Raw genomic sequence first — 22,226 nt, 5'->3', positions numbered from 1 at the left:
CTTTCTGGCTAAGGAGAATGGACTTCAGTTCCCTCTGAGGTCCATTAACACTGCTTAAAGTTGTGGTTCCCAAATTGTGGTCCAGGGATCACAAGCAATGTGCATAGCACTTCATGGTGGTCTTCAGAATAGAACATATTATGAACCAAGCAATAACATTTTGGAGATTGAGCTGCTGGCAGTAAGGTTAGTCCATAGGGATGCTCTTACGAAGTAGTCTATAGAAGAAAAACTTTGAAGAACTAAGGATGTAAAGCAATGGTTTCTTTTCCCATACCCCAGTTTTTACCAGCCTGAATCTCTTGCAGGACATTATCTAGCTGCCATTAGTCTGTGCTAGCTAAACCTGACATAGCCAGATTTGTGATGGAAAGCTTAAACTGCATTATAATGTTTAGTCACTAGGTGGTACTGTGTGAAGAATACTGCAGCACATCTTTTATCAAGTGCCAGAGACAGTCTACATTCTTTATTTACAATAAGAAGAACAGGAGTACTTGTGGCACCTTAGAGACTAACAAATTTATTAGAGCATAAGCTTTCGTGGACTACAGTGGGCTGTAGTCCACGAAAGCTTATGCTCTAATAAATTTGTTAGTCTCTAAGGTGCCACAAGTACTCCTGTTCTTCTTTTTGCAGATACAGACTAACACAGCTGCTACTCTGAAACCTTTATTTACAATGAAGTTGTTGTTGTTAGCATCCATTTTGCCTCTGGCTTTGTGTGACTAACCCGACATTGTGTCAGAGGAATAATAGAAGCTGCTGAATTTCATCAAAATGCCGTAGTTTCATGCCCCAGGAAGCTTCAGCTTTGAAAGACCAGCGGACTGGCCTGATTGCAAGGAGAGGTTTGCATGTTTTTGCATTGCAACTAAACTCCACGAGGAGAATCGGGAGACGCAGGTGCATTTCCTAGTATATGCCAGGGGCAAGGAAGCTGAATATATTTTTAAATCCTTCCCCTTTCCAGAGGAGAACCACAAGAACACCTATGTGGTGGTGCTGTCGAAATTTGAACATTTCATAAACCACCTTATGCTGAGGTATAAGCGAGCATGAGTCTATCAGCATGTTCAAAAACCTGGAGAATCTGTGGAATCGTTTAAAAGGTGCTTGTATGACACAGCAGAAAACTGATTTTGAAGACAAAAAGGAAGAGCACATTAGAGACAGAGTAGTGATTGGCATTTCAGACAAGGGACTGACAGAGAAACTACAAATGAAGCGAGATTTGACCTCAGAGCAATAGAAATGGAAAAACAATCAGATGATTAAAAACCAAAATGGAGATCAGTGGCTGCCAGAAAGAAGCCTAGAGGAACTGACTTACAAACAGTCATGATGGGAGATATAGCACATCTACAAACAGACAGTGTGAGGAAAGCCGCAGGCAAAATAACATTTTTCAGACTAGATGTACAAGATATGAGAGAGATATGAGAGAGACAATCACCTCTTGGACAGGTGTCCAAGAGGTGATTGTCAACTAAGAGAGTCAAATGCTGTAAATGCCCCCAAATTGGACATTTTGCTACTGTCTGCCACACAAAGGCAGTTCAGGACATGACCACTGAGAATCAAGAGCCATTTTTTTTTAGATCAATCACACGCATCATCCACCCTCCTGAGCCCACCTGTAGGGTAGAACTGAATATTTTTGAAACGACTGTTACTTCTAAAATAGTTTCAGGTACAGACATAACAGTCATATCAGAAGGGACTTAGAATCATCTTCAACCCCTGCTGGAGCTGAAACCAGCAAGCGTGGTCCTAAATTGCCCTGGAGGTATTGTGAAGTGCATTGGACAATTTTCCACAGAAACAAAAATACAAAGACGTAAGCTTTAATTTTAATGTATATGTGATTAGAGAGGTCTTCTCAGTTGCAGTGTGGTTGTCATGATGGATCTAATATGAAAGGTGGAAGAATTTAATGGACTATTTGGTGATCTTGGACTTTTAAAAGGAGATCCAGTAGAAATGATCTTGAGACAATTCTGAACCATTTAGTGTACATACACCCCACAGAACTCCTATCCCGTTACTTCATAAAGTAGAAACTGAGTTAAAGACCATGGAAAAGAATGGTATAATTGAGAACATCTCCAAGCGAGATGCCTCAAGTGGTTTCTGGCAAATTCCATTAACTAAAGAGAGAGCTAAACTGACTGCATTAATTACACCATTTGGGAGATTTTGCTTTCAAAGATTATGATGGCAGAGCTGCTAAAGAACACAAATGGGGCTGTTTTAATGGACAACAATTTAGTATATGGGTTGTCAATGCAAGAACATGACAAAACCCTCAATGAAGTTCTGAGCTTGATTAACAAGTCCAAACTAAAACTAAATAAAGAAAAGTGTTTTTTCTACCTGCACCAAACTGAATTTTTGGGACAGATGATAAACAAGGATGAAATTAGTTTAGCCCTGAGAAAGTAAAAGCAATTAGAGAATTGAATGCACCAACAAATGCACCAGAACTGAGACACAGGCTGGGGATAGTAAATTATCTTGGCTGATACCTGCAAGACCTGTCTACAGTGTCAAAACCACTGAATGAATTATTAGGGTCCAATACATCCTAACTATGGGGGCCAAATCAGGAAACTCTTTTAAAAAAGATAAAAATATGATCTTAACTGCTCCAGTTTTAAAATTCTATGATGTAAAGAAACTCTCAGCAGTCAATGCTGATGCCAGTAGCTATAGCCCAGGTGGTGTATTGTTGCAGCTACATGGATCTGAATGGAAGCCAGCTGCATTCTGCTTTTGTACACTTACAGAAGAAGAAAAACGATATGTGAAGATTGAAAAGGAGTGCATGGCAAGTGTATGGGCATATGGGCACTTCTACAGATATCTGTGTGGATTGGGGTTCTTTTAGACAGATAACTGAGCATAAACCACTTATAACCCTTACCAACAGAAAAGACCTGGATCAAGCACTACTGAGATGCCAGTGTGTTTTGATGAGGCTAATGAGATTTAACCCAATTGCTGAATGTATTCCTTGTAAAAATCTGATAATAGCAGACACACTGTCATGGAGCCCAGACTTGCATGCAAACACTTGTGGGCTAGAGGAGGATGTAAAGGCTTAACTGGATGCTGTGGGAGCTTATAGACCAATATTAGGTAGGAGACTCTACCTGCTATAAAAAGCAACGTTGGCAGATAAGCAACTTCAGGAAGTTTGTAGTTACATTTGGGCAGGATGGCCCAAGAACATTGTGGCCGTGGCAAGAGACTACTTTGCTGTATGCAAATTAAGCAAGTCCCAGGGACTAATGATGAAAGGTGATCACATTGTCATCCCACATGCTTTGAGAGAAGAAATTCTAGCCCTCATCCATGAAGGACATCGAGGACTAACTAAATGCCATGACCAGGCCAATCCGTCAGTTAGCAAGGACATAAAGAATACAATATCTTCATGTGAACTTTGCAGAACTGCCAGACCAACAGAATGCAAAGAGTCTTTAATAATACCTCTACCACACAGACCTTGCAAGAGGCTAGCAGAAGATGTATGCGAATTCAGAGGACGTTATAATCTAGGTGTAGTGGATTATTTTTCTAGATATATTGAAATACTAGTTGCAGTGTTGTTGAAAAATTAAAGAGCACATTTTCCCATTTTGGTATTCCAGAACAACTACTGATATAGGCAACGGACTGCAATTAATTGAAGCTGAATTTGGAATTTAAGTTCTAAACCAAATATGATTTTGAACACCTCACTAGCAGCCCGTGTTACCCATGAGCAAATGGAGAGGTTGAGATGACTGTACAGACAACCAAGAAAATATTGAAACAGAAAGATCCATTCCTTGTTTCTTTGAGCTACGGATGAACTCTGTTAGCAGCCACAGGCTCTAGCCCAGTCCAATGGGAAGGCAACTCAGGACTACAGTTCCACCCCTGGAAAAGAATTTAGCCCCAAAGTGGCCAGATCTGAGAAAAGTAGCCAAATTGGATTAAAAAGCAAAAAGAGCTCATGAACACTTTTATAACCAACATCACTCATTTAGAGAATTGCCTGATCTGGAACCCGGTGACCATGTTTGTGTCAAACTGGATGGTGGAAGAGGATGGAAGAACTCCAGCTGTTGTAAAGAAAAAGAATGTATCACCTAGATCAGAGGTTCTCAACTGTGGTCCATGGACCACCAGTTGTCCATGAGCTCCATTCAGGTGGTCTGCAGATAGTTCCCTCTAAGATGCACGCCTGGGCGGCTGCACAGGAGAGAATGAAGGGCCACCCACCTAATTAAGGGCCACCCACCTAATTAAGGGCCACCTCGCAGGCACGGCTCCACTAATTAGGTGCCCGGACCCTGGAGAAGACACACACGTATGGTGAGGTGGTGGCCTTGGGGGGAATAGAGGGTAGGTGCGGGGGCAGTGGGGTGAGAAGAGGGGTTGGGGGGAATTTGGAACGTGCAGCGCTGCAGCGGCCAGAGAAAGAGGCGACTTTCCCCAGCTCCAGGGCTGCGGCTGCCGGGAAGAGACGGCCTCCTTCCCAGCCTCAGCTCTCTGACTGCTGTGGCGGGGGAGAGATCCCCCTCCTTCCTAGCCTCAGCTCAGGGGCTGCCGCAGCCGGGGAGAGAGGGAGAGACCACCCTCCTTCCCAGCCTCAGCTCAGGGGCTGCTGTGGCGGGGGAGAGAGGGCACATCCATCGCATTAGAAAGGTAAGACTACTGATATTAAAATATGAGTTGTGTGCTTTTATTTGTAGAACAAAAAATGTTTATTATTATTAAGGTTTTTTTTCATATAACGCTTTTATCCAAAGCACTTTACAATAGTTAGCTACATTTGTACAAACAACATTTGGAAAGATCATTAAGTGGTCCGCTGAGACCCTCAACAATTTTAAGTGGTCCGCAAAAAAAAAAACGTTGAGAACCACTAACCTAGATCATACACAATTGAGACAGACCGCAGGGAGTTCAACAGAAACCACTGACATCTTCAGTTCATTCCAGAGCCAGAGCAATCAACCGAGCAAACTCTACAAATTGCAGATGCAGAACAAGGAGAAGAAGATTCTTCTATTCCAAACCTGCTGTTGCAAGTAAGACAGCCTAGTTACCAAGTTGTTACCCATTCTGGCCGTATAGTTAAAAAAACAGTATGATTTAGAGATGAGTAATGGATGGATATGTATTGAAATTTACATTTATTTTAAAAATAGTTTTATAGTTTTAAAATTGTTAAAATGCAGAAAAAGAAAAATTGAAAAGGGAATATCTGGTGGAAAGCGTAAACTGCATTCTAATGTTTAGTCACTAGGTGGTACGGTATGAAGCCTACTGCAGCACATCTTTATCTGGGGCTGGAGACATTCTACATTCTTTTTTTATAATAAAGTTGTGGCTGCTGCTAGTATCCATTTTGCCTCTGTCTCTGTGCGACTAACTTGACAGGGTTAACTCAATAAATTAGGGCCATTTTTCTTATGCCTGGTTTTCTTATACCTGGATTCTTATACCTGGTAGCAACTTACTTTGTAAGTAGTCCTATTGATGTCAATCCTTTTCCCATTGGAACACTCCATTTCAGACTTGCCAAGTTTAGATTTCCCCTACATTGGATTTCCTGACTCTGGTAGAGGTCAGCAGGCAACTCCCTAGTTTATAGGGAAATCCCTGTCTGATTGGCTGCGCTTTCTCCATTCCACTTCCTTTTGTTTAAGGGCAGCTAGTTCGAGCTCACTGCATGTGCTGAAGGACAGCCTGGTTCTTCATCACTTGGAGTGACTAGTACTCCCTCCCTCTGAAAAAATGGGGGTAAAGTGCTCCTGCAAGAGCTCCCAGCCTTTGGGGAATGGCTATTCTGTATAAGGTCTTTTACTACCCTCATTAGCATAGAAGCTGACCGTTTTATATCTGTCACATGTATTTGTTCTTGCTCTCATCCGCTCCCCAGGAGGAGAATTGTGTGTGCAGTGTGTTATTTTGTTGGCTTTTGTTTCATGTTTTTAAGTGTACATGCTGCTATGTGTTTGTTAAAGAAGGCAAAGTAGAAGAAGTGTGCCTTGCACTTGGAGCAGAACATGGTGAGGTTTGTGATGGTTCTTAGTTCCTGTGGGAATTTATTCCATAGTCTTGGTCCTGACCCCTGAGAAATCTGTCTCCTGCACAGAGAAGCTTTACTCTTAGGGAAGAAAGTTCCATTGAGCCTGACTCTGAGGAGTGGAGTTGTCAACTATGGTCTTCATCCTGGACCTTTAGGTGATCTTTTAGACAACTTGAGCCTAGGCCATTGGGCACTTGAAGAGAAGGATTGAGACTTTGAATTTGATTTGATATTCTACAGGAGGCCAGTGTAGAGAGTGGAGGAGAGTGCTCAGGGTAGCCTGTGTTGCCAAGTAAACATGCTGAAGTCTTCTGAGCTACATGGAGTTTCCTAAGGGCTGATGGCTTCATGCTCCTTCCAGATCTACAGCTTCTTCTGCCCATTTGATTCTTCATTCCCACTGAGAGATGAAGAGCCCGAAACTGCCTGCACCCCATTTCAGTGAATTAATTGGTCTGTATTTGGAAGAAAGAGAATTTGAATGGGGGCTTGGGAGAAGGTGTCATGGCTGGGTCATGGGCAACCATACCCTAGTAGTTTGAGGAGGAAACAGGAGTCAGTTGGAACAGGATTCGTGGAAGTCAGAGGCAGGAGCCAAACTGTAGATCAGAACCATGAGTATGCAACCAGAGTCAGACTGGGTCAGGATACTAGAGAGTCAGAGGCAGGAGCCAAACTGGAGATCAGGAACCACAAGTCAGACGCTGGGAGTCAGGCTGAGTAGAGAGGCCAGGAAATCAAGCTGGGTGAGCAGGAGCCGGAAGCATAAGGCAGATGGTTCAGAGCAGGGTGGAGCCCAGTTTTTTGGACAGCTTCCTGTTCTTGCTGATGGCTTAAGTAGGGCCAATGGGCAAATCAGCTGCTATGGGACTCCACCAATCAGACTTCAAGAGTGGCGCCTCACTCTGAGGCTGAGCTACATGGGGCCCAGACAGGCAATTGTCGTCAGGCTGCCAGGTAGAGGGTTGGAGTGTGGCTACTCCTGTGGGCCTGGGATGGAGACCCATGGATCATGATAGAAGGAAGGAAATAGAATGGGCGGTACATGGGGGAGAAGAGAAAGAGATACTTCTCCTTTGTTCTTTTGACTCCTCAGTCTCTCCCACCAAAGATCTAGTCAACACTTTATCTCCAGATCCTCTCTTCCCTATCCAGACTATTCCTTCCTCCCCTCCACCCGAGTTATTTTTAGACTATAAATTGAGGATAAGGTTGAAAACGGTGCAGGGAGAGAGCACCTGCCATCATCACCCACTGGGCGAGGAGTCAACATGCCCTGCAACACTGATCCTCACCCAATGTTTATGCTATCACAATCTATCACACCCTCTCCTGCCCTGAACCCAATGGGAGAAGAGATGGCATGTACTGCCCATACCTTTGGAGTGCCTGCTCACACTAAGGGAAAGAGAGGCTGCAAGCCCCTAAGCAAACATGTTAATAAGTTTTAGGCAAATACATATAATGCTCTGCTGACCCAGGTAAACTGAAAAGCTCTTTTTGCTAGATGTTGGCAGGTATGATATTTACTGGTATGCTCATTTTGAGCAAATCTATTTGGATGCTCAGATTATTTTTTGTTTTAAATAAAATTCATTCTCATACCCTAAGTTAACAGTGAAGTTTATTTGAATTAATAGTGTGATGTATAAATTGCCTTCTAAACACACCATGGTGCTTTGAAAATAGTATATAAAATACTATTATTTTTGTCTGGGAATACCAAGTTTACTTATAACCCTGGGTTTAGCAGGCCAATGTTCAAACCACTGAGCTATTATGACTGTGGAAAAACAGCAATAAATAAATCCACATTTGCAAGTTGCAGATCTCCCGTGTCTTGGCAAAACCAATACAAATTGAAGAGCTGTATCACTAAATGCTTTTCTTCCCAAACCCCCTTCCCTTTCTTTCTTCAAAAGAAATGTATCCAAACCGAGCTCTAGAGAATGTTTGCAAATTAACTTTTTAAAATATTGATGCTGGTAAGGCTAAAGAAAACAAAATTACCATTAAAAATGTACTGACTGTGGTTAATAATGACAGTGTTTACTTCCAAAGGATTCCGTCTCTCAAACACACATTCTGGGCTTCATGCTTTAATATCAGTTTGTTTCTTCAGGTCTGTAATGTTTTTATGTTGTTTGTAACTATATAAGAGAATCATATCCTACAAAGTATCATCTTCTTAAAATATATCATACTGGACGGTGTAACATTAGACTGGAATAGTGTACATACTGTAGCATGAAATGCCAAAACCCTGGGCCCAATCTTGTGGCCACTCTACATATAGTACCCCCAATGACTCCAGTAGGATTTCTGTGTGGAGTGGCTGCAGGATTGGGCCCACTGAACTTAAATAATGAAATTGTGATAGCAATACAAAAAGGGCAACTAATTATAATTGAAGGATGGCTCTGACCTTAATTCAGATGGTAATGGAAAAATCACAGACGCTTGTGTTAATGGTGGAGGTGTCAGCTTTACTTTTGAATTGCCTGACTTGTGTTGGTTAATATCATAGTTATTGTTTCACCAGGAACTGCGGTGGCTGCTCTAGTTAAGGTTGCATGACCAGTTCTACTCCAACCTTCTCTTTTCAGTTGCTCAAAACTTTCAGCATTTAGGATGTCACTTTCTATGCTTGATCTCTGTCCAAAGATGAGTTTTTGTGGTCATATTTTTTTAATGGAAAGTTTGAGGAAAAACTGGTTCTGCAATTTTATATTAGAGTATAAAAATCCATTATCTCATTACAATAAAATATGTGGGTGACATTTGAACAGCTCTGCAGAGCAAATTCTGAGGATAGAAAGTTAAAATTTGGCATGAAAATAGTCTTCAAAAGAATACTTGGTTTTGACTATTATGAAAATAGCTTTGATTAGGCTATGTTATGAGTTTTATAAAACACACTCTTAACAGATGCAGTGCATTTTGCAAAGAGTTTTTCTGTAGAGCTCCTAAAGTGCATGGCTATGAAAGGCTACTCTGTGAACTACTGAGTGACTAACTTGGCTGCATAGTAAACGGTGTAATGAACGTATACATGGCATGAGGCAAGAGCTGCAGAAGCCCTTTGCTCAGTCCCTGCAAACTTTCATATCCTCCTCAATTTCTTTTACCTTTTGGAGGTCCTCTGTTTCTTCCCCCTTAACGATTCTCTCCGTTCCACATTTTTACACTCCTCTTGCTTCTGTTAGACTTCACCTAAATTCCCTCATTGTGATTGCTCTTGCGTGTCGGCCTTTCTGTTCCCCTCTATACCCCTAAAACTGTTTCTTCTAAGCAGAGACACCAGAGTGTATAGCTGCTGAGATGTGAAAGGGGACATCAAGCTACTGCTAGCCTACTACTTGCTCTGTATAGCATCCTCTTTTGACAGGAGGCCAACATTGCAGAACAACAACTTCAGGCTTCAGCAGCTGCAGTGTCTGGGAAACTGGCCAGGACCATGAATATGTGAGAGAATGCTGACCACATCATGAATGTGGCAGATATCCCAAATAGGAAGGTCCTATAGCAATTTATAAGGAATCTCCTTTTTATAGAATTTTTAAATCCGTTATATCCTTGCTGCTAAATTGTATAGGTTAATTTAAAAATTCTATGAAAAGGAAATGATTCACTATTAAAATGTGTGGGTTTTAAGAATAGTTTCTACATAACTATTTAATTTCTGTAGAACTCTATTCTATAGCTTAGTTGTTCAAAAGTGACTGGTACTTTGAGGTGCATCTGTTTTTGTGTACTCAACTTTATAGCCCTTAAAGGTTTCAGAGGGCATGTGTTCATCACTTTCAGAAAATCAGGTCCCTTTAATAAGTCTCAAGTTGGATACCCAAAGATTGAGGCCACCATACATCACTTGGGACTTTTGAAAATGTAGAACTAGGATTTGTCCATGAATGGTTAAGTAATTTACTATATTGACCAAATCAATGAGAATTTATTTTCTTGATGTCCCTTTAGTTCTAAGAAAACATTCTTACAGTTGTATGCTCGATCATGCTCCTGTGGAAGACAATGACAGAATTCCCATTTGCTTCAACGAGAGAAAGCCGAGGACGTACATTAGGTATCCTCTCAGTCAGGTGCTTGCCATAGGCCTGGGTAAAGTCTTGGCTATTATGAACAGGTTATGCCAGGGCTAGACACTCCTGGTACGTAAACTATATCTCATATAACGTATTCTGTTATCATTTTATGGTATATGTAAGTTTCACCTAGCAAACAGAAAAAATGTGTTAAGAATCTCCTGATACATTTGAGGCCATTCACATAAATTTGATCTAAAGACCATTGAAGACAGTGGTAGTCTTTCCATTGACTTCACTGGATTCTGGATCAGGGCTGTAATGTCCAGAAGTCATGACACCGAAGTGAGTTGTATGACTTTCCCATTTGCAGCAGGATAGAAATTTTGAATTGGAATCCAGAAATTCTGAATTATTAAAGAAATACGGAAACGTGGCCCTTATTGAGCGGCATTTATGATATGCTGTGTAGAGCCCATAGTTTATTGGTAATAACCAGACAATAATATAATCTGTTGGTAATAAGGCCTTTAATTTGAACAAATATAGTACAAATTGAGATTTTATGTAAAAATAGGAATGCTACTCACCAGTCAGATTCTTCAGTTTAAATACTTAGGTCTCTCTTCCATTATTGTGTGATTGCTTGGTGTTTTTACTATGTGAGGCTGTAGTGCTGAACATATTATAGAGTAAATCTTGGTTATCCACTTTTTAATTGTTTCTGACCATTAACTGCTGTACTGCATTTTCTGGCTAAAGAAAGACGGGACCTGATCTTTCAAATAAGGGGCCTGATCTTGCAATTCTTAAGTAAAATTTCCATTAAAACAGCATTGCATTTCCTGAGTCTGCTGAAATAAGCTGAAGTCACAAAGTTGCAGCTACATTAAAAATTGCTTATTGTGTATATTGGGGTTTTCCCCTTAACTAACTTGTGCATACAATTCATACAGAATATCTTGGTAGCAATATTCAATTGAATTGAGACTTTTAGACTGTTAGTCTCTGAAATACTTCTCTAAGGCAGGTTGAGATTGTGATAGCCTGGCAGCTGGGAGGGTGGGCATTAGATAATGTCCCAGCCCAAGAAATTTCCTGGTTTCCTGCCATTTCATTACACTATATAAGGACTGGGTGAGGCTTGTCTGTTGAGAATATGGTCTGAGAGGCAGTGAGTTATTTCAAGTATTTTTCAGTAGTGGACAAGTTGGTCCTGAGTGAATGAATGTGTGTGTGGATCAAATGTTTCTGTTTCAAAACTGTTCTTACAGCATTTCACAGTATCATTATCTTTCAGTTTGATAAGGTAAGACCTCCTTTAAAGGTTGGTAATTGCATTTTAAGGAAACTCTCCCTTGTTTAGTGTTTGTTTTTCCTTAGAAATCGTTTTATCCAGTGATAGTTTTTTCTAGCAGGATGAGATATATGAGAATGTCTTTAGAAGTGTAGAATAGTGCCTTTGAGCAGATATATGTTTTAAATAGATGTAAGCATCCCAAGAGTAAGAGGAGTGGATTGTATTATTTTGCTAAAGCAGACTGGATTTTTCTGTATGAGGGATGAAAGGTTTTTTTGTTTTTGTTTTTTTCCAAAATTGTGCATAAATTCTTTTTTCAAGTGATAGACATCTAAATCCATTGGGTGACCACTTATGTTGAGAATCTGAGAGTTGTGTTTTCCAGGAGAGTGGTTCTATGAGAATAGCTTTGCATTTATGTATATTAATTTTTAAGCCAGATGTATCACCATATTAATTTAGAAAATCTGGAGAGAGAGAGGTTTGGGATGAATTTAAATAAATTAGGTGGTCATCTGTACACAGGCTTATCTTTATGTTCATAGAGACCAGTTTTGACACCATTAGAGTGTTCAAATGGTTATGCAGGCAGCTACTGGTTTGATTACTGTTACATATAAGAGAGGTGAAAGAGTGTAACCCTATTTGACTCATCTTTTTCATTTTAACAGTTTAGGTTGTACATTGTTTACAATATTTTTTCCCTTGGTTGCTGGAAAAATAAATTTATCCAGGATCTAAATTGCAGAATAAAATCCCAAAACATTCTATTGAATATCTTTTCTGAATCAAGACAGAATAAGCTGTACTGTTTTATTCCATTATAATTGGTTGATAATACTTAATAGCCTTTTGATATTATTGTTGGCCATTCTATTAAGTAAATCTGAATTAATCTGCACAGATAATAGGGGATAAAAGAGTATTAATTTTTCTGTGTATACTTTTGACAGAATTTTGCTATCCTTAAGGGACGTCATTGCTTTATTTGGGAACTCAGTCATAGTGATATAATTTAGGTTTTGGCATGCTGGTGGTGAGGAACATGCTTTTGTGTGAGGGTTGTATATACATTGTAAACAGGGAGTGATCAGAGTATTGCATTTAAAAACAGACAGGGAATAGCCAGTTAGGCTTGCTACTTTGTAGCTTGAAGATATTTTATTACTTTATTGATTTTGGCTTGGGAGAGATTCTCTTTATATAGTGAGATGTTTTGGGGATAAGTGAAAACCCTATACTAGGCTTGAAAAAATTACCCAGTATCTACTAGCCTGAGGACTAAGCCAATCAGCCAGCATATAAATAACTCTAAAGGCCCTACATCTCTTTTTTTTTTTTTTTCTCAGAGAAAGAGTTCTGCACTATATTTAATTGCAACATACTGTCAATCAACTTTCTACTGAATACATTTTAAAATATGGGACTTATTATTAGGGCAGGTCAAATAGCAATCTGCCCTCCCACAACATATTTGTCAAATATAGTATTTGATTTATTTTCCTGCTATTTTCTGTATATATACATACTGGTATTTGGCTAACTATAGAACCGGTTGAATATTTCAGAAAAAAGCATTTGTCAAATTACTTGATGAATATGGCTATTTAATGGCACTCCACAATATTATAGAGCAGTTTAGGATGGGAATGAAGAGTGTTACTAAAAATGGGAAGCTAGAAAGCAGAATGCCTAAGTTTCTGAAATTTAGTAAATGTCAATTAGTTTTATAGTTTCACCTCTGATCTTGGGTGTCATTCTCATCTCTAAATACCTTTTTCTTGGTTCTTAAGATTTTAATCTTGTATTAGGGCCCCTTTGTTGTCTGACTTTTTTTATGCTCCTTTTCATCTTAATCTCTCTCCTTAAGGTTGTCTTCTAAACTTCATCTCTCTGTTTTTGCCATCTAAGCCTTTCCACTTCAAGAACATATTTCTGTGCTTACCTTCCCAGTCCTCTACCTGTTTGCTTTGTTGACTATGCTTCCTTCAGAGTTTGACTCTCTTGTTGCTATAAGTACATTTCTATCCCACTATCCTTGGGGTAGTATATTCGGCATTCCTCAGCATGTTACTGTGCTGAACTTTGGGAATTGCACCATTTTAGGCAGGTGGCACTGCTGAAAAGTTAAAGGTGGGAAATTAGAACCTATAATGTCACCATCAAGATATGTCATTGATCATGAGATGTTGCTGAAATGACAGCAAGCATGATTTGGAAGGGGCAATTAGACTCTCCTGAGAGTTGTTCCACTTAAACCTTTCTAGATCATTTCCAGAGTGGTGAGGAGTGACTATGTCTTCCCAAGTGCTGTCAGCTGTGGGTCCAGTTCTGGTAAAGTTCAGTCCATGTTCTGTTCAACATATGCTGGAAGCCAGTGCAGAAGAGAGGGAGATGATATGAGTGGCAGTGTCATCAATACACCAATGACACCCAGCTCTTCATCTCACCCAGACACTGCTGTCTCCAGTGTCACTAGTACCTGTCGGAGATTGTGATGAAAGCCAACTACTAGCAGCTCAACCTGAAGAAGTAGGAAGCTGATCAGCAAGGTGAAAGACTTTGAGGCCTTACTTAAAAATATAATAATTCCTTCAGCTGAGGTCATCTGACCAACTATCACTGAATTGGTCTACAGTCTCAGGGTCTGTTGTTTTATTCACCAGAGTAGCATCTTTTCGTGTTTGGCTAGCAAAGAGACTGTGGTTTTCTTTTTTTTTTCAGTTTATGTTAGGTATGGATCTTGCCTCAATAATCCATGGTTTTGTAACTTCTTGGTTGGACTATTCTAGCACACACTACCAGAGACTATTTGTGAAAGCCATTCAGAAGGTCTGTAGTAATCCAGAATGCAACCACCCATCCTTTGATTAGGATGTGCCAAAAAGAACAAATCATCCTTGAATTCTGTTCTCTGTACTGATTCTCCATTGACTCTCATGTGAAATTAAAGAGCACTAGTTCCTGTTGACAAAGTCCTAATTCATCTAGGCTCACTGTGGCAACCTATAGGATGGCCTCATCATCTGAAAGCCACTGCACATCATGCTTTCCAGAATGCTGAAGCTCCATGTTCCAGGGCTGAAGCTTATGGGTGCCAGTAACAGGATATTTTTGATAGAGGGCCTGCATTTCTCTTCAGAAATATGTTTAAGCATAAACCTTGCCACATTTAAAAGAACTTCAGGATGCTCCTTTTTTGGTCTAGGCCTTACTGATTAATAATCCATAGGGTGGGCTTTTAGCTGTTTGATCAGATTCCTCTCAATCTTCTTTCTTGAAACTTTGGATCTCAGGGGAGCACACTGAGTTCCCTTCTCACCCCCTTATTTGGAATGTTAGGTCCCAATCCTGCTTCTATTGAAGTCAATGGAGAACTCCCATTGACTTCATGATGCAGGATTGGGTGCTGAATAACCAGGGCCGGCTCCAGGCACCAGCTTAACAAGCAGGTGCTTGGGGCGGCCAAGGGAGAGGGGCGGCACGTTCGGCAATTCGGGGGTGGCAGGTCTCTCACTCCCTCTAGGAGTGAAGGACCTGCAGCCGAACTGCCGCCGCCGATCGCGGCTTTTTTTTTTTTTTCCCCCAATTGCCGCCGCTGATTGCGAATGCGATCGCGTTTTTTTTTTTTTTTTTTTTTTGCTTGGGGCGGCAGAAATGCTGGAGCCGGCCCTGTGAATAACCAAATTCAAACTATGAAGGTGTACCCAGATAGCACAGCGATGGGTATCTTTGCATGACTGATAGAATAATAACAAACACCTTCATATTCTTATTTATATGAATCATGTAACAAACATTTTAGTCTTTATTATAAGAAAAAAATGAGGCCAAAGAAGTTTGAGAAGACTTTCTTTGAACTTGATAGGCCGTTACATTAACTAGATACATGCTTCCATTCCTATACTTATAGTGAATGCCCAAATTTTTCCTTTCAAATACTGAGGAAAGGGTTAGTAAAAGTGGGGTTCACCTAATTGACATGATAAAGGGCCGATTTGATACCCTTATTTATGCTGTGTAGTACCTTACTCCATAAGAATTTCTACCCTAATTAATGGGACTTCTCATGGAGTAAAATACTCCTTAATATAAAGTGTAGAATCTGGCCCAAAGCAGTTTACAAAATGTTAGCTGAAAAAAACCTGCTCTCTTTGTCGGAATAGATGTATAATTAGTTCTTTGGTGCATATTCACAGGTTTGGTTTTTTTAAATGTTCATCTGAGATCATATAGTTCAAACAGATTTCCTTTTGTATTACTTTAGCAAAGGGACGCTAACCTAATTTGCCCCCTTCTCCCCCTCTCCTTTTGTGATTTCCACTTCTCTTCAACAATGTGGATCTCTGAGCAAAATTTTCATATTGTGTTCCCTGTCCCAAAGCCTGTCTGAATATTTGCTTTGAAAGTTTTGGAGTTTCAATATTTTTCCTTGGAACTGTAAGGTGAGGGTCATTACAGTGAAGAACTTTCCAGTGAAACAATAAATTCTCTGCTGCCCTTGTCCTGCCATCATATCACAGCAGACATGCCTTGCTGCTTCATCACCCTCCCCTACACATTCTTGCTCTGTGCATCCCTTAGTATCCCTCCCCCTTCAGTAACAAATGTGACCGATATATAAAACAAAGGAGACACTTGGCAATTTATCAAGTTGAAGCTGCATCAATCTAAAAACTCAATAAGAAACCTGAGTAAACCGTGAAAAAGTTTCCTGGTGTGAAAGTTACCTAGGGGACTTGTAGTAATTCATGCTAATGTCATTGTGTTATCTGCCTGAATCTTTTAAAATAACGTGTCTGGAACAGCTTCTTTTTTGAATGGTGCAATTAAGCAATGACCTTGAAATCAGACAGTGTTTTATCATAGTAGCTAATTTTCATTTAGCTGTTAGGACATCAGCACAGTTTGTTAGTCTGGGATCCTTTGCACTTTATCTCTATTTATAACTTATGGATTTATTGCACATGTTTTAGTAACTGCAACCATAAGTTTTACTTATGAAAGAATGTGAAAACTGGACTGCTCTGCTACATATGTTGTATAGCGCTGCCATTTACCTTGAGAAAATATGCATTTTTCTTATGACTTCCCTTTTAGATACCAGTAGTATGACTGAGATATAAAAACCTTAGACAGAGAATTAAAACAGTTAGAATAGTGGAACCTTTTGGTTTTTAAATGAACCAGATCATATATTTTTTTAAAGATCCTGGTAATATATTGACAATTGTTAGTGTTTCAGTTAAACACTGATAGGAGTTGAAATTTACAGCAGAAAACTGTTTTCCCCATGCATTGAAAAGATGAGTGATATTGGGATATAATGCTCAAAGCTAAGGGTATTGTGGCCTATTGGAGGCCACCTTTTCAATCCAATGGACCATACTTTCCCCTATAAATTAAACACTCCAGTCTAGAATGTGTGTGTTATAGCATACCATTTAACATGCATTTTGTCTCAAACCTGTTGCTGCTTCAGTTTCCCTCTACTGAGGCTTTTCTATTTTAGTTCACAGGGTCATGTGACCCTCTCAGCCAATAACAGAACTCCAGAAGTAATGCCAACAGCCTTCTTGGATAAATGTAAGTGAAAATAGCTCTGTTTTTTCAGTTTCTTTCCCTCACGCTCACTTTTAAATGTTGTTTTTACTCAAAACATTGCTGTGCACACCTCATGGTGCTCCGGGGAATGCTTAAAAGTATTGTTTTAACTCTTCTTCTAACGTCAATTTTATTTACTGTTTGTTTTCCGTGTCCTGCAAAAAGCAGCAGAAAACCAAGGGAATGCATTCCAAATGTTGCCATTAAGTATGGAATAAGTGTCCAGTGAAAATCTTTAATGCAGTATTATTTAGCCTTAAGTGTGCAATAACATGAAAATTACCCTATGCTGAAGCTCCAGATACAGTCACATGACTCTCTCAGCCAAAATTGATCAGCTAGGAGAACAGTTGTAAATGAAATTATTAGCTCTCTTGATCCTGTCTCAACCAATCACAATATACTGAACAATTAAAGGGTTCAATAATTTCAATTCCAAGACATAGTAAATATGTATAAAGAGAAGGAATGCAGTACCTTTTGGGGTGATGTATTTATTATTTTCATGAGTCATAAAGTCTACCTGGTTTCCTTTAATGAGTGCAATTACTGTATTTTGATTCTAACAGATGCTGAAATGTATTTACAGAATATGATATTTAAGTAGTGGGTATAATGAGTTTTTTTTTTTTCTCTTTCTTTACTGTTATGGGTACATTCTTTAACCCAAGCTGAGGGTCTTTATCTGAGTATCACCTTTTCCATTAAAAGGATTTCTGGGACAAAATTTTCAACTTAATAAGCAAAGATTATCTCTTAAGTATTTTGAGACGCCTTTTGCATAGTTGGCCTTTTTTCCCCTGAGATAACATGTATTTATTTTCCTAGTAGCACATAAATACATAGTATTTTGCCTTGATTACTTCATTATTTTGACAAACTACAGATATACTTTTTGAAGCTTACAGATAATCTTTATAGGCCTATTTTTGTTTTGTACATCGGTATGGGGGCGATACGAATTGATAGTTTTGGGTTTTGCATAGAATTTGAAAGTAAACTTTGTAGTGAGGGCCTGATCCCACACACGATGAAGTTAACTGGCGGTCTTTCTATTGACTTCAGTGGCCTTCAGATCAGGCCCCATGTTGCAGCACTTTTAGGTTCAAAGGCCACCATCAGAGCTTGTTACCTTATTTATGTATTTATTTTTGTGTAGCTAAGATATATACTTAATCATGAGGCATATCTCTCGTACATATAATGAACCAATTTCACAGAAGAAAAATGATACAAAGAAGCCCAGACTTATCTCTTAGCAGTTCTTTCTGTGTTGTACAGCAGAAGGTGTGACTCTGTGCATTTTAGTTCTGTTTAACTGGATGTTTCAGGCTCATAATTTAAGGGGTGGTGGTGGTGGGGGGGGGGTTATTTACTTTTTTGCTTGTTTGTGACATAAAAATTCTCAGACTTAATATGAATAGAATTTTTTCATTAATTGTTTAAATTGAAATGAAAAGAGGTTATTTTATTTTTTAATATAGTCCAAAACAATAACACCAAAATTTCATAAATCCAAATGAAAACATCAAGATAGTAAACCAAAAGAAAAAGTGATCAACTGGGTTATTGTCAAAGTGTACGAAGCAGATGACGTACAAAACAAATGAGAGGTTTTGGAATCTTAATAAGGAAATAAATTGGTGAGGAGTACTGCCTTTGTAATCAGCTTCTCATTTCATTGTACGTGATGAAAGGTAGCGTGTATTCAGATATCTGATGTATTTGATTTCAGTATTCCCCCCTGTGGTGTTGGAAACCCAAACACAACTGCCATGTGTCGGTGCATGATATTCAGAAATAAAAACAAATTAGAAAGAGAAGACTATTTGCATTATTCAAGTTGAGTGAGCATCAGGAAGCAAATAGATTTACTAACATTTTGAGTGGGAAGTCAGGAACAATTGTATTTGGTGGTAACTCCTTTGTGTCAAAGTTGCACAGGCTGGGAAGGGGAATGTATTCAGTTTGTGCCATTTAAAGAAATATGGTTGTTCATAACATTTTAAAGTATATTTCTGATTTTATTCAACGCAACAACCTTTCCTTCAAGATCCTGAGCAATTCCTTCCCGGTGTTGAGTGCTCTCAACTCCCAGTGACTTCACGAGGAATTGAGGATGATCTGCACTAGGTAGGAGGTGCTCAGCTCCTACCAGAGCAGGGGGCCTAACTTTAACATATCCATAATTGTGAGACAAGTCACATTAACAGCTGAATAATGCCATGCATATACTTATTCAGCACAGTGGCATCTGAGCACTTTCCCATCTGCCCCCCAATTAAAAGAAATGTGGCAGTTTTCCCATGAAACAGCAATACAATGCAGTACACAAATTATAAATAAAACATAATTAATTGGAGGAGCTGTTATCACTTCTGTTCCTGCTTCCTTGTTTTCTGCTATTGAAATTTCTTTGCTGCTTATCCATTCGCCTCCTCCTTTACTTTCAGTTTCATTAGAAAACAAACAAACAAACAAAAATCACAGCTGTGAGATTAGACCACACCATAAAACCAGTGGGAGTGAAATCAGAAGTCACATGTGTATGAATTCTAAAATATTTTCTTTCCCTCATGTTATGTCCTCCTCTGATCTTGGTCTCACCTCAGTTAAACTTGACAAGTGCTACTCAGCTGGAATGACCGCCACATGCATCCAAGCTGTCACCGTCTCACTCCAGCCAGCTGAGATGTCACTCATAAGCAGTCCAGCAGAAAATGAGCAATGTGTCTCCTTCAGCTCTTCCTCCTGGCTGCTAGAGATTACTTCTGGGTTTCTGCTCAGGCAGCCAAAGGTTTCTCTAACCTCTCTCTTCTTAGTGCTACCTGTACTGAGTCACTCAGGCCCATGGAGCCGCTCTGTGTGCCGAACAGAGGCAGCTAGTAGAGAGGAATAGGTGGCCAGACTTGCTGCTTTCTGGTTCTGAACAGTAGCATGTTCTACCCTCAGGAGGAAGCCAAGGGAGAGGGTGACAGGTCCAGGGAGAATATGAAGAAGTTCAGGGAGAGAAAGGATTGTGGTTGAGATTGGACCATTGCAGGCAGAGGGTGAGTGGCAAAAGTGGGACTAGAGGATCAACACACACACACACACACACACACACTTCCTGTGTGCTGCCATGTTACCATATTTGAGTACAACTTATTGCAGCAAGGATCATGGCACAGGCTGAACAAGGGTTGCAGAAGCCAGCAAGGGAAACTCTGAGAGCTGGGAAAGGAAGCGAGGAAGCACTTTTCAGAGTGGCCATTATGGGCTAGAGGAACATGCTATAGCAAAAGAAAGAAATAAATTATTGCACAACTTTGCTGTATGCAAGACGACCTAGTGGGCCTGTGGGATGGGGGAGACAAATGTGGGACAATTTAGCAAGTCTAAATAAACGAATAGCAAAAATAGAGCCATGTAAAATCAAAGTAAAAACATCTTCACTTATAAAACAGAAACACCAAAGAATGAAAATACAGAAAGCTTATTTAACTTGCTTCACAAAAGCATTAACAGATAATAATACACGAACATCAATTTTAAATAGAAAAAGGACACTGAACAGTTTTAACTCCTATTTTTTTCTGCCTTAATAATCTAGGCTTTGATTCTACACAGCACTTAACCACATTCTAAAGTCACATTGATTTCAATGGGATATAAGTGCCTGTTTAAAATGAAGCATGTATTTTAATTCATTTCTGAATGAGGGCCCTATGTTGTGGTTTATTAGTAACTGAGAGGTAAAGTTTAAAAATATGAACTGAATTTGACTATATCTCTTTTGACTGAATTCTTTCAGTCTGGCTTCTTTTGTGGTGACAACGCCCTTGGCAAAACGTGATAGGAGTTCATACAGTGCTTCTTTCCAGATGGAAGTTCACACTAGACTTCTTTACTGGTATATCCACTCCTCATTGATAATTTTTTAAAGCTGTACATTGTAATAATTCTCATGGTTTGGGATAAAATTAACACATACTAAGACATCAGTGTCTGTGTCAGCTATTTTGTTAGCACTCAACTAGCTGGTTTGAAAAAGAAAAGAAAGCTTAACATATTTTTTGCAGTATTTTAAATCATACTATGTGGTATTAAACATTTGCTAAATGTACGGGATACATTTACATTTCGTTTGCTTATGAAGTGGTGTTACACCTTCTGTACATCCTGTCATGAGCAGTGTGGCCTTTTGATCTCTTGGTATCCAAAAAATTCTGTTCCCCTCCCCCATCACATAATATGCTAAATTTAGTTGCGTCTAATTAACTGCATTAATAATTTCTTACAATATGTCTGCACTGCATTTGGGAGATGTGATTGAGGCACGTGTAGACATACCTGGGCTAGTTCTGATTTTGCTAGCTCGGGTAACAATAGCAGTGAAACTGTGGCAGCATGGGCAGGGGCTGATTACTCCATCACTGGGCCTTAGGCAAACATACGCTTCTGGGTCCCTACCTTCTAATACGACCATGTGCCAAGTTGTAATGCCTCTTGCTCATGCCTCTTGGTCCCTTTTTCATGATGGAGGGGTGGCTGGGCCAAACTCAAGTGAGTGATGTTGTGACAAGGTGCACGGGGTTGCAGCGCTACTCAGATTTGGCCCAGTTATGAATTCGGGGTGGGGGGTGGCCAAGCCAAACTGGTACCTCCATGAATTTCCACCCCCTCTCCCCAAATTTGGGCCTAGACTTGTGTAGTTTGCCTATGTGTTAATTTGGCCTTGAGCATGTACAGTGGCTGCTTGAGTATGTAACCAGGGTCCTGGGTGGGCAGGGTTAGCCGGTACAGTCACCCGTGTTGCCATGGCTTCACTGCTATTGTTACTGGAATTCAGAAAAGATTAGGGTTGAAGAGACCTCAGGAGATCATCTAGTCCAACCCCTGAATTAGTTTTGTTCTAGCTAGATCAAACTAGCTCTACATGTGCTGCAGGCACATCTCCCAACTGCAATGCAGACATACCCTTAGGTTTGAAATTTTGGTTGCCTGCACTTTTTGTTGTTGTCTTCGTTTCATTATTTGGTAGACTAGGTCAGTAAATAAGGGGATGATCATTGGGGCCATATTTTAAAAAATCTAGATTTTTCAAATGAAAACTCTAACTTGATTTTTTTTTTAGGAATTGAAAAACATTTTTTTAGTTAATTTGAAAGTTGGACTAGAGTTCCCTTATGGAAAAGTCCTAAAAAAATGATAA

General features: G+C 39.7%; 1 protein-coding gene across 7 annotated transcripts in view; it reads left to right on the top strand.

Moving 5' to 3' along the window:
- ESR1 (estrogen receptor 1) overlaps positions 1–22,226 on the top strand; it is a 304,660-nt gene that overhangs the window by 33,707 nt on the left and 248,727 nt on the right. Inside the window, exon 1 of one of the 7 annotated variants that reach the window (XM_054023302.1) lies at positions 16,954–17,014. The exons of 4 other annotated variants lie outside the window; for them this stretch is intronic. Coding sequence is in view for 1 of the 3 variants with exons in the window: in XM_054023299.1 (XP_053879274.1) it covers positions 16,990–17,014 (25 nt within the window). In the remaining 2 variants the exon portion in view is untranslated. Of the gene's footprint in view, positions 1–16,953; positions 17,015–22,226 lie in introns of those variants that run through there. 2 more of the 7 variants (XM_054023299.1, XM_054023305.1) reach the window with 2 other exon arrangements.

The sequence above is a fragment of the Malaclemys terrapin genome, chromosome 3 (genome assembly GCF_027887155.1).
Source record: "Malaclemys terrapin pileata isolate rMalTer1 chromosome 3, rMalTer1.hap1, whole genome shotgun sequence".
NCBI lineage: Eukaryota > Metazoa > Chordata > Testudines > Emydidae > Malaclemys > Malaclemys terrapin.
This window is presented reverse-complemented; position numbering and strand designations above follow the sequence as displayed.